General features: G+C 33.3%; 2 protein-coding genes across 3 annotated transcripts in view; one reads left to right on the top strand and one right to left on the bottom strand.

The window, feature by feature from the left end:
• The window catches only part of LOC142334762 (uncharacterized), a 603,346-nt gene that overhangs the window by 158,902 nt on the left and 430,919 nt on the right, over window positions 1-13,525 (bottom strand). The gene's annotated exons all lie outside the window — the stretch shown is intronic.
• Window positions 5,145-13,525, top strand: part of LOC142334757 (uncharacterized) — a 69,293-nt gene continuing 60,912 nt past the window's right edge. Inside the window, exon 1 of the mRNA XM_075383031.1 lies at window positions 5,145-5,246. Within this exon, the coding sequence (XP_075239146.1) occupies window positions 5,226-5,246 (21 nt within the window). The 5' untranslated portion in view covers window positions 5,145-5,225. The remainder of the gene's footprint in view (window positions 5,247-13,525) is intronic.

Here is a 13,525-nt window from a genome sequence, read left to right as displayed (position 1 = left end):
TCATGTTTTTTGTCATTATCAATCAAGCCCCCCAGCAAATTACTTCGCCGTTCATTCAACATCTTAACATATATTCTAATTGATTCAACAAAAACAGTTCAACCATTTTCTTAGTTCGTACAATTTAAAGACAACAGCAGCCAAACAATAAAACTTGAAAGAGTGTGCGATACGTGTTTTGTAGAATGTGTAAACACTCTGACGAATTTCAAAAAAAAAAATTTTAATGAAGAAATCCACTTTGAAGTTGGTTGCAGAGTAGCTTTCGGAGATATTTTTTATCCCAGTCAAAAACCATTGAGGCAAAGAACAATAAATAATAAAAAATGGGTTATTTGTTCCAAGCATAGTACATTGAACTATCTCGAAACTATATAAAGGCGAAAAAGTTAAAAACTGCTGGTTCATATGAAATTTGAACACAACGACACGCATCTTAAATATGATAATCATTTTAAAAAGTCAGAGGAATTTTTTTAAACTTTTTTGCAGGAAGTACTTTTTCAGAGTAGGAAATTATTAGTATTTTAGAATTCAAAGGGACGGATTGAGAGACAAATGTGGTGTTTATATCGAATACAAAATGTTATCATCTATTCAAAATTTATCAAAAGGTGATGACGACTATCTTTGGAGACTATCCAACGGACCTGCTGGTCCAAAAACAGTAAATTTGGTCAAACGAAGAATATGGAGCACCAGTACGTGGGAAACGCAGAAGCCCCACTATTTCGTGTCATTGATTCGAAACAATGAATGAAAAACTGTATTCATTGAGAAATCGAACAACTACGTAAATTTTTTTTGAATTTCATTATATTCAATTGAACCTCAATTTGAATCTCAATTTATTCAATTGAGAATATAGGCAACAGTTGTCAAAAAATTTTCGAAAGGTTCAGGTACAGTTGTGAACAGAAAAAGATCTGTTAGTACCTTACACAAATACAAGAATCAAAATTTTTAATTTCAAAAAAATTGTTTAATTTCAGGCATACTATTTGGAAGAGGGGTTAATTTACACTTTTCTGGATAATAAAGTAACGTGGAAGGGGTCTTGTCTTATCAGTCAATGCCTTAATTATTTAAAGATAATTGATTTTTCAAGCACTAATTGAAATGGTTGATGTAACCAAGAGTAAACCAAATTAAATGTGAAATAATTGTGAAGATTCAAATGAGAGGCTCAATGGTTGGTCATGGAACGTCTTAAAATAGAAAAGCAACTGAAAGCCGCAAAATCATTACCAGAAACAACCGTTCTCAAGAAAGTCAGTTGATTTTTTTTATCAGAGTTGGAAACGTTTAATAATGTGGTGTCGGCTGAAGCAATTGACACAGTATTAGATTTCTTTGAGACAGAAACTCTAATTGATACTTTTGATAACTTTCATTACAAAAAAAATAAAACCACTTTATTTTCATGACGGTCCGATGCTTAACTTTGATTTTCTTGAAGATAAACACAATTATATTGTTTAACAATTGATTTTCAAAAAGTGAATGAAAAGTCACACGCAGCAGGGACAGCGATTTGACGCCGCAAAAAAATCACTATATCGATGCAACAACATAGACCGACTTATCTACAAAAAGGCATTTCAAGATCGAAAAAAGGGGCAGTTAAGCTCAAGAGGTTTTCCTTAAAGTGGTTTCTTGTCCCAAAAGATAGATAAAAACAATTGACATGACTATCAAGGTTATCTTTATATAAACGAACCGGCAAAATTAATGCCATAGATAACTTGACGGACAATGTAGCTCCACAAAAAAACTAAGTGCAATTTTTGTTCATTAATAATTCATTATGTAGCCAGAAGGCAATATAAAAACTTGAGAAAAACACCGTGTCAGCAACGTATCTCTCAAATTTTAATTAAGGAGATCCGAAAATGACTTTGCTGTTATTTTTGAGTCAAACAGAAGCTAAAACGTTAAAATAGCTGAAGCCAACATCTACGACTAAAGCATTATCATTTTCGATCATATATTTTTACATCAAATGGAAAACACTCAAAACTCACTTACTGTATCGCTAGATAGCAGTGTTACCACATGTTTTTTTTTATCTGAAAGCCTTGTCCACATAAAAAAGCGAAACTGTGGTTCCTTATATTGCTTTTATATCATGTTCCACGGATTGTAACATGAACGAGAATTAACGGTATCTCCACCTAAGAAAAATTAGTACGAGGCCATCTGATTAACAATATTTTGTCCTACACCAATCATTTATTTCTGAAAACGGTATCGCAAAAGCTGGAATTCCTTTTTCAACGATATCGAACCAGCTGTTTTTTTTACAGTAACCAGCAACTTGAAAGATGTTGAGCTTTTAAATTAAAGTGTTGTGATCATAACATCACTCTTGAAGAATATCCAGATTGTTTCACATTAATCGATTAATAATGCTGCCAAAAAAGCTTGACGACAAATACAAGCTTTTGAAGTTCCACTCCTGTGGAGTATTTGCAGCAATAAATTTCTCAAAACCTAATGAGCCTTTATTCGTAGCTGTTAAGGCTCAGTAGACTACTTGGGACTCACTGGTTTTTAACTAGTAGAATTGAAAAGAAAATGTTCACAGATCTACTGGATTTACCATTGCAAACCATTTTGGGATGAGATCTCTATAAAACAAATTGTATAACAAAATGAGCCAGCTATACACTCAAACCGACCCAACTCAAAAAATTAGTCCAAAGAAATAGGTTTACTTTGTTTTTATCTATTGATATTGTTCACATTTAGTAGAATCATGACGTTATTTTGTCCATGAATGATAAAGTGTTGTTACGGTTTGCAAAGTATTTATTATTTTTAGTTTTTTCTTTTGAACATTTTTCAAACTGATAAGACGCAAGACGGTGATCAGTAGAACAAAATGATGCTTCATAAAAAACAGTTTCATTGTAATATTAAGACAGCCAAAAGTTCCTCAGCAAAAAATATTTAATCTTTGAGAATTCAGGTTAATGCTCACTTTTGTGTACCTCATCAAAGCGACTATTCGTTACGAATTGAAAAAATCTTGTTTGAGTTTGTACATTCTTTTTGGAAGGATGAAAAACTGTAGTAAGTCTTTTTCAATTAAATAACTCAATTAAACATGTAATTTCGTTTGTTGAATGCCAAAAAATCATAATAAAATCATAATAAGGAATAGTATAAAGATTTGATCAACGTGTTTCCTCCCCGTAACGAGTTCAGTAATGTTTTGATGGCTACAAATTGCTAAGTTTTCTATCTTGGTTTTGAAATTTTTTGTTTGAAAGAAAAAGATTAACAAAAACTTTTCTCGAAATTTCAGAAAAATAGTCAGGAGACCCTTCGCTCAATGCTTCAACCAATGTATCACCTTTCCTTCGTCAATCAAGCGTTCTGAAACCAATATTTTTTCATTTTTAACGGTGGATCTTCCCACTCTGATTCTTGATTGTTGGAACTGATAATTATTCTTACGGCTTGCCCATAACAAAAATTTTATTGCATCATAGATTTCAGATTTTTGTGTGTTTTAGTGACACTTTACTGATCAGTTTCCATCTATGAATAGTCAAAGAAGTTTTCAGTCATATTACACAATATCTTTTTTTAGAGCCTCCAATTTTTTCATATTCGTTTTCTCTCTATACTATTTTAAGGTTATCTTTCGGAGAGATAAAGTTATTAATAAAAAAGTGCTCACAAGTGCATACACAAAACACATCTCATCTGCATTCATTGGCCAAAAAAACTCGGAGGGATAAAGTTAGTGATTCCGATGCAAAAAAATCGGAAAAATAGGTAGATAGTTTAAATTTTTTTTTCCTTAATCTAAACAAGCACCAATATATGGGAAGATTCACATTATTGCATAACAAACAATGTTTCCAATTAACAAGTGAAAGTGAACTGCTTTCCTTAAGGTTTGTTTCTGTACCGTAAAAACAACTTACACTAAGCACTATGAAAGTATACTACGTTGTTTGGGCCCTGAGAGCGCACACTTTTCTATTGAAAGGTCAAAAAATCGTGTTTGGCGTAGTTAAACTAGACACTAACAACAAGTTGTTAACTAAAGCATTTCTTGTCAGTCTTAGGTCGAACATGTTTCTGTTCAATAGCAGGTTGATCATAAACATCACAAGCCACAATAAATTTAATCTGAACCAGTTTTGAGCACTTATAGTGCCGTTTTGCTTTTAAACAAATTTTACAAAATTTTCAGAGAGGTTGTTGACCTGAAATCTTTTTGGTTGCACATATTTTTAATAGACGACAAAAAAAGAGATAAAATAACGTAAGCAGATGAAACATACAGGACAAAACTAATTGTAATTATTCAACATAAGAGTTGATTCACGACACTTTGTCGAAAACAAAAATACACTTCTCTTCTTATTGTTAATATTTCTCTTCCTTCAATCTTTTTGTTTCAAAAAGCCCTTTTTATGGGCTCACAGTACACATTGCCGTTTGTTACCTAATCTATCACAGAATTCATCTTCAATACAAATCTTCCAAATGATAACTTCTGAAAGTTGTTCTACGACGACAATTTGAAAGAAATACACTTACAAGAAAATCAGAACTGGTACTGGAGAGGTCTTGAAAATCAGAAAAATCGAGGCTGCCGGAAAATACCCAAAAATGATTGGTTTATTGATCTTATAATGGTCTTGCCTTGTCTTTGATTCCATTATTCGTTTCTTGATATACTTTGTAGTATTCAACACTTTGTTTGGTTTGGTGTTTTCATATTTTAAGTGAGATTTTTCCAGATAGCTAAACCAAATTCTAATTCGAGTATTCTCTGGTAATGGTTACCGGTAATATCTTTTTTGTTTTTTTAATTCTTTTTATTATTTTCATTTAGCCTTAGAGAGAGCCCACCCCTTGAATATACCCAGCGGAGACAAATGTCTCAATGAAGGTCGACTCCCCATTGTCCACAACATTAACTGATTATTTTTGAGCCAAGTTTTGAAAAGACAACTATCAGAAAACAGTTGGAACTAAGTGTGTATTATACATTTTCAAACTCGATAAACTAAAAAATACACGTTTTAAAAACTCAAAAACCAGATTATAATGTGTTTTTTTATGTGCAAACTAATAATTATGTAAGTTGAAGTCATTTTATAAATGGCTTAATAAAGCTTTGAAGCGTGCACTTCTTTCGAATGCACAGATTTTTTCTCATTGTTAGAGAGAAAGAGAGTTGTATTGTTTAATAATTAGAGATGTGGAACGATGAAGAAAAGGTATGCACACGTTTGTTTTATTATACTGAATTTCAGACGTAAGGTAGCGCCCGATTTTTTCTCAAAATTTTAAATTTAGTTTTTGAAAAGATTTCACACCAACTACATGCAAATGCTGGCAAAAATTTTAAACAACTGCCTCACGGCGGCTATTTTAATGGCGTATCATTGCAACATGTTAGAAAACTGGTCCTAGGACAGCGGTTTTGTAAATATGTTAAAAGGCCGAGCTCCATTGAGACTTCTTTAAACAAGGCGACTCGGTAATGTGCGATCGCACATAAGGTTCCGACCCCGCTCATCCACAATTTTGGCTTGATTGTCTACCAAATGAGGAACATAGAAAAATCCAGTTAGACAATAAAGAACAAAAACAGTAAATTTGGAAAATTCGCTTATAATTATTAAAAACAATTAAATTCAAAGTAATGAAAACCATTTGAAATCAACTAAAATATCCCATAGGTTTACAATTACCAATGCTTCTGTAGAAGGGGATTAACAACTGGAGTAAAAATGGCGCATTAGATTGATGATATGTGCAAATATTAAGAAAGCGAGTCAAGACAACAAAAAAAATCAAACAACAGCAACAACAAAAATTAATTACATCAAAAACTGCATGTCCGTTTTAAAAAACAAAACTTAATAACAAAGCCAAAAAACTGCCAGATAAAACTTATATTAAATAAAATAACTTGTAATTCACCAGAAAAGAAAAGGGAGTAGTCAATAAAAAGGCTTGGTAACAATTAGACAATAAAGAACAAAAACAGTAAAGTTGAAAAATTCGCTTATTTTTTTTTTAAATCAATTAATTTCAAAATAATGAAAACCATTAGATATCAAATAAAATATCCCAGAGTTGTACCATTACCAATTCTTCCGTAGAAGGAATTAAGAGCTGCCGGTTTTCAATTTTTTTCGCGGTTACAAAAAGAACATATAGACAACAAACAAAAAATCAAATCAAACTTGACAGAAAACGCTTTCGAAACCGTAAAGCCATACTATGGCCATCAAAATATGTTCAATTGCACTTTCTGCAAACACCGGTAATGTATTATGTGACCTCTCATTAATGAAGCTAGGTAACAAGTAGACAAAAATGGAAAACAAAATGCAAAAATAAGAAACACTTTAATTTTTTTCGAAGACATGAACGCCATTAATTACAGAATAAAAAAATTAATTAGGTTTGTATATTCGTCCAAAAGAAGCCTATGAGAATTGCAATTATCCAGAATATGTCTTATGTCTACAAAAAGAACGTCAAACATGACAAAAATTAAAATTAATTTACTTTTTTTTCGGGTCGAAGCCAGTAAAGTCAACGAATTCCTTAAAAAAAATTAGATTGTGGGACACTTATCCCCTTCTGCGACCTTCCTTTGACAACAATAATGTAATAACTGGCCTGTTATTAAGGAGACTAGGTAACAGTCGGACAATGAAGGAACAAAATTGCGAAGTTAAAAAGTTTTTTTTTAATTTAGAAACAATTGTTTTCAGAGTCACGAAAGCCATCAGCTATCTATTAGTATCAGAAAATTGGCTCATCTTTTCTTCAATGAAAAACGAATGAAACCGGTCCATTGTACAGTAAAATTTCATACGACTAAAAACACAAAGTAAAAACGGCAGTTTAAAACAATTTGAAAAAAAATCAATTAAATTTTTCGAGAAAGTAGTGTCGAAGCCGTTTAAATTTTAATCTATATCTTCAAGCATTTTCATAATATCAATTGTGCCTTATTTTTACAGCCAATAATGTGATATATGAACTGTCATTAACGTGATAATGTGACAGAACTAGAAAACGTGAAAAATGGGCAAATACGTAAAAATTAAGAAAATCAGAAATCTAGTTGTATCAAAGCCAGTAGCCATAACTTAAGGCCTAAAACTGCAATAAAGATTGAGTTTGATTTCAATAGAAAGAAGAAGCATTCTTTCATTGGGGACAATAAGCTACAAGTAAAGAGAAAGAGAAAAAGAGAGGCAAAAGTTCAATGTCTTTACTTATTTTAAAGTCAAATACCTTTAAAAGTCAAAACGACCATGAGTTTTCAAGTAATCAACTAAAAACAAAAAAGTGGAGCTAATTAGGAACCCAATTGGAACTATCATTATTGAGTTTTTCTTTAAATGTTCTGTTATTTAATTATTGTAGAAGAGATCGAGTTTTTTTATGAAAAAGACCGACTGTTTACAATCCGAATTATTTGTGGATTATACCCGTCCAAGATTGGTCCAAAACTAGGCCTGCTAATGCTGTTTGTTCTTTAAGAACATTTAATTATTCGATTGTTATAGATATTGATTTTTTGTTAGTTAAAAAATCGAAAATAGATGCTGCGTGTTTGATAATCAACGAATGAATTTAACAAAAAACGGCCAAGTTTTAATTACAGTGCACTCTCAACGGAATTTGAAGTGAAAAAAGCCCCTTTTTGAGTCTAAAAAAATTGTGTTTGTGGTGTTTGGGTGTGTACTTCCTGTAAATTTAATCAAAATGGACTAAAGAATCTTATTTCGTGCTGTTTTTGAAGAAAAGGTCTTAATTTTGAAATATTTAGCCAGAATTTTTGACACAAAAAAATAAAAAAATAGCCTACAATATTCTTGTGATTTTTTTTGTTTTTACAAATAAAAATCAACATCTCGTTAAAAAAAATTAACAATTTTTAGCAAAATTGGCGAAGTTTTATTCAAAAATTCCGGAAAAAGTGAATAAAATCTCGCCGGAATTCACACTATTTTCTCAAAATTTAAACCTCGATAACTCCGTGTAAAAACACGTAAAATACAAAAATCTGTTTAATTCCATATTCTACGCTGGACAATCTTTCTAACGATACCAGTCTCAACTCTCTACGATGAATATATCGATCGGCCAAAATTGACTGAACAAAAAAAACCCGTTTGAGTATATAGTTCCTTCCCCCTCAAGAGGGGTCGGAACAATTAATCAGCTTTGTCCAAGTTTGATATACATTTTGTGGCTTAAGGTGAACTTGATTTGCATATGCCCCTTAAACACCGAACAAACGACGTAAATTTAACCCCTAACTCTGGACGACTTACTTTTTTATTATGACGACTTGATGGAGTTCGGCTATATGACATCGGGTTGGATGGTTAGTGATACATGGTACCTCAACAGCATACAATGCTGTGAAATCAATAGCTCAAGTATTTAATCCAAACGTTTTTCAAACAATTGCTAAAAAATGATTTTAAAATTTTAATGCTTTGCTTTTTTTCAAAATTTTTTGTGGAACATCTTTATTTTGTCACATTGCACAACTATAGTATTCTAACTTATTTTTGATAAAGTTCGCCAATCAGACTGAGAGGCAGAGGTAACTCAGCACCCGATATATTCACGGACGTGAGTTTTTTGTGAGATAAAACCCGAAATAAACTCAATTCTGGTCAATTTCTACGCATTTTTGACACCAGTGAGCCGTTACTCAATCGATTATGTTTATATCAGTATTTGATGTTAAAAAATACTAGTCGCATGCAACATCTCCTATTGTGAAACGGTTGAACCAAATTTAAGAGCATTTAGGGAAATTTTTCGAATGAAACTTTTTTGAATCCATCTACGCATGAAAAAAAAAATAAACACCTTGTTCTCTTTCGCTGTATATTTTGGCCAACTTCAACTTGAAATCAACTTGAATTTGTAGTCACGTAATCAACTTGCAATAAACACGAATTTGTAATCACGTGAATTTGTAATAAAAATGAATTTGTAATCACGTAATCGCGTAATAAACACGTAATCAACTTGAATTTGTTAATTTCGGACTCAAAGCATCTCTTTGTGAGTTGTATTTTCCGGATAGTAATAGGGATTTTAAAATTTTACCTATTTTTGAGCTGGGTGATTTCTTTGATGTCTTCTTGAGGATATCGCGATTGACGTTCAGCCAACACGTATGACTATCTCTATCCGTCACTCCATAACTTCCTGGGCGGATGCTATGCAATGCTAAGTATGCATCCCTGATTGAGTTTGAGATGGAAATTCTATTATTGTCGGGCTAATATACTGGCACGCTAGCTATTAGCTAGCGTAACATCAATCTTTTTGATGTTACGCTAGCTAATAGCCTCTTTGTAAATTTTTTACAAAATTCAATTTGTGTAGGGTACTTGTTTCATAAGGTGGTGTGTAGGGTACTTGTTTCATCTGTTGATAGCGTTTCCATTCAATTACGTTGATAAGTTGCAGCGAGGTTTGATGAAATTTAGTTTAAATTTTAAGTGGTTTTTTCTTAGAATTGTTCATATTTTTGGCCTGAATATTGTTTCCGTTACAGGAATTTTTGAGAAATCGTTTTTGCGCCATCATTTGTTACTGCGTGAACGTTCTCGTTTACATCATTTCGTGGCCCGAATGACTCTTGTAATTCTACATTAGTACCATTTTTTTAATCTTGTTGTGAATTTTGAGTTAATTCACCCCGAATTTTGAGACTTGTTTGACTTGTTTAAAAAGAAAACAATTCGCATTCCATTTAATCATCAAGATTTGCCATAAAAAGTTCCTCAGCGAAATTTATTTTTCGGGTTTTTGTTGTGAATCGCCAGAAATGTAATCGAATAATCCCCTTCCTGTGCCTTGCAGGTGTCAAATTTGGTAGTCAAATGACAAAAAGCGGACAATACGGAGGGTTGGTCTGCTATTGTATGATTTATTAGATTTGTATATTTTCATAAAGGACAAGAAGTTCCTTTGACTTGTTATTACTATCACTTTGTCCGCATAGGTAGTATTTAAAATAATTATTCTCATGTCCCTCTCAAAGTAGTTTTATTTTATCTAGATTGTATCTATTTTCAACGGAATTTAGAAACCGCGACGCAAAAGCGATGGCTCAACAACCTTTATGATCAACCTCTACGAATCTTTTTGCCTCTTTTGTTATTAGTGTTTGTTTTTGGACCATTTTTCTTTTTTTTTTATTTTTAGTTCAAAATTTATCTTGTGCTCTTCTGTCCAAACAAATTTAGTCGATTTTCTCAGAAGTCGTCACGCCGGATCATATAATTTTGCTTGGTTTCGAAATAACATGCTATCATGGAGGACTGAACTGAGAAATCTTTATAGTTTTTCCAAAATATTCGGTGTTTCAAGAGTAACATTTGCGTTTTTATTACCAATAGTTCGATGCCATTTCGTGTAAAGTTATATTGCAACGAAACAAATCCTTTCGAAGTAAAATGAAATTTATTCCGAAGGAATTGTAATTTTCAACCGTGTATATTTTATAGATATTTTCTGGCTTGATTCATGTGTTCATCTAAGTTTCCTTTGCTAAAACTGGGAAATCGTTGAAAAAGCACTAATTGTTCTGTAGAGCGGTTAAGTTGATATTAAACGATTTCTGAAATTCGGCCGGCATATCAGTCAATCTGTAAAACCCAGCTTTAAATGGTTACTTGACTGTGATATGGTGGATTGAATGGCTGTATGTGTACTGCAAATCAATTTTTATCAAAAATGCTTGATTTTGGGTTGCATTTGAACTAATTTTTTGATACATTTGCTGAATAGAGTTACCAATAAGAGGCATCTGGTATTTATTTCTTTGAATCCTTTTAATCAAAATTTTTGAGTTGAGAGCTATTTTCATTTTCTGGTCTGACAATTATTCTATATGACATTGGTTTAACAGATGTTCCAATTCAATCTTTACTTTGTCTTGAATATGGATGGAATGTTACTTCCCTTTTCATGGCGTAAATTTTTAAATGAAATTTTGATGTTTTTTAAGGCGTAGTCCCCCAACTATCCAATTCTATTAATGAGGTTGGGAAACCGTTTGCAATCTGTATTTTAGCGGACGTGGCGGTTTTATCAATTCATGGTCTTACTTCTTGCTGGTTGTTATTATGCAATGCAAATTCCGAGGACTTTGAAGAGACATTCGCCAATCGAAGATCGTAGTCTTTTTTGCTACCACAATTTTCGCATATTACTTTGTTGAGCATTTGTTACATTGGGATCTTTTGCAATTTGGGATCTTTTGCAATCTTTCTGGATCATTGAGGCCAAATTTCTTTATTTGATTGTGGTACAATAGTACATTTTTAGTTTGAGTTCATTAATTTGGTGTAACCAATTTAGTTCAATTTCTGTTTAACTTAATTAGTTCAATTTCCCTATTTTAATTTGTTCATTTATTCAGTTTAATTTTGAAGATCAAATCCTATGATTTCATACTTGTTAATTTGTTTATATCCTATGCATGATCTTTTGTCTGTTCACCTTGTCTCGTGATTGTAAGTTGCCGCAATTTAGTAATGTTATCTTGTGAACAAATTGTGAATCAGTTTTATTAAACTTGCCTAATTTCATTCTTCTCAATTTCGTAATTCAAAATAGTTGACTCTCTCTCTTAACTAGATTTCGATTCGCCAAAGTCTAAATTCAAACGCATCTAAAATTTGGTATCTTTCGCTAAGCGAAATACCCGATAATTAGTCAAACGTGATTTCGCTCCGCCAAATCAGCCTAAACTTTGTAACTCAAATAGTAATATTTGAATAGCAAAATAAAGCCTGAATTCGTTCCGCCAATTCACTCTTAAATTGGCCGAAGTAAAGAACGCTAATTGGCGCTACGAAACAATTCAAATCTACAGATTGTAAATCTGTACGACATGGCGCAGTCAGCTCGAGAATCGAGAAAAACACCGCTGTCGATAGAGCCATTTTGGGAACGACCAACCTCAGACCCACCAATCAGATGGGAGAAATGGAGAATTCAATTAAAACTAGCGATTCTCGCTCGTGAGAACATAACTATAGACACATTGCTTCAACCCAAACCATCGACAGTTCGCCTGCCAGTGGAACCGAAGTACGAAATGCCGATTGACGACACAACCGAGGAAGCAGAAAGAGAACGCAGAGTAAGAAACAACCAGCTGAAGCTACAATGGGAACTAAAGTGTCAAAAAATAACCGAAGCGGGAATACTATGTGGGGAGCGTCCTTGGAATTTGTGTGATCAGAAATGCGTGTCTCTGTTGTACCTAAGTATTGGTACTGAAGGAAGACGACTATTAACACAAAAATTCCCGCACGACAACATTTACGATTTGACTACCCTAAAACTCTGGGAAATGATGGCGATTGCCTTTGTTCGCCCAAGAAACATCACATTCGATAGATTTGTGTTCTTCTCTCGGAAGCAAAAGAAGGGCGAAACCGTAGAGCAATTCTACAGCATCTTAAAAGAACTGGCTGAAAATTGTGACTTTGAAAACCGTGAAGAAGCCATCATCAGGGACATTTTCATCACTAACATGCTAGACGATGACATTCAGCGGGAACTTCTAAGGGACACAGTTGAACCAGAGAGGGGACTCAGCATTGCAGTAAACATGGAAATGGGTAATCAGAATCAGCAAAGAATTTCATCCAATAACGGAGCAACTGGCAGTACGGTAAACACAGTACACCAATTCAATCGATTTCGCGGCGCGGGAGTACGAGGACCTCAATCAAGCAGAACAGTCACAAACCGTGCATCCATTGGACAATGCCGTGGTTGTGGTCAAGTCTGGACACCTACACATCATCAGGTTTGCCCTGCAATGGGTAAGAAATGTAATCACTGTGGTTTGCAAAACCATTTCGCTAAAGTTTGTCGTCGAAGACTTAATTCTACAAGAAACACTCAACAAACTAATCGCATTAACAATGTAGATACGGCAGAAACATCTAATCAAAATTCTAGCCAGGAAAGTCTAAACCTCAATTATATCAATTATAATGCGCAAATCAATTCAGACTATGATTCTTCGGATGATAATTACGTCGCCACTGTTGAAAATACGAGTTCCCCTAATTTGACACTGAAAAATTTAACATTAACGATTGGAAACACAAACTGTGATTTACTTCTAGACTCTGGTAGTGGTTGTACCATTATTAATATGTCACTCGCAAGAGAAATAATGTTCAATTGTGCTCAATCACAATGGTCGGAGAAAAGACCATTGGAATTGAAGTCATTTTCGAATGATATCGTCCAACCCCTTGGCACTTTGAAAACGCCGGTAAAATGCAATGATTGGAGTATACAGAAGGCAAAAATAACAGTTGTATCCGATGGATTTAGAGCAATATTAGGACGGGACCTTTTTGACCAGTTAGGTATTACAATTTCTCAGAAGCCTTGCCCGCAATCTGAAGTTAATAATATAGATCCACCTTGTGCAATCAAGAAATTAATGGCAAAGGAATTTCCAGAT

Source organism: Convolutriloba macropyga, chromosome 2, assembly GCF_964194025.1.
Source record: "Convolutriloba macropyga chromosome 2, txConMacr16.3, whole genome shotgun sequence".
NCBI lineage: Eukaryota > Metazoa > Xenacoelomorpha > Acoela > Convolutidae > Convolutriloba > Convolutriloba macropyga.
This window is presented reverse-complemented; position numbering and strand designations above follow the sequence as displayed.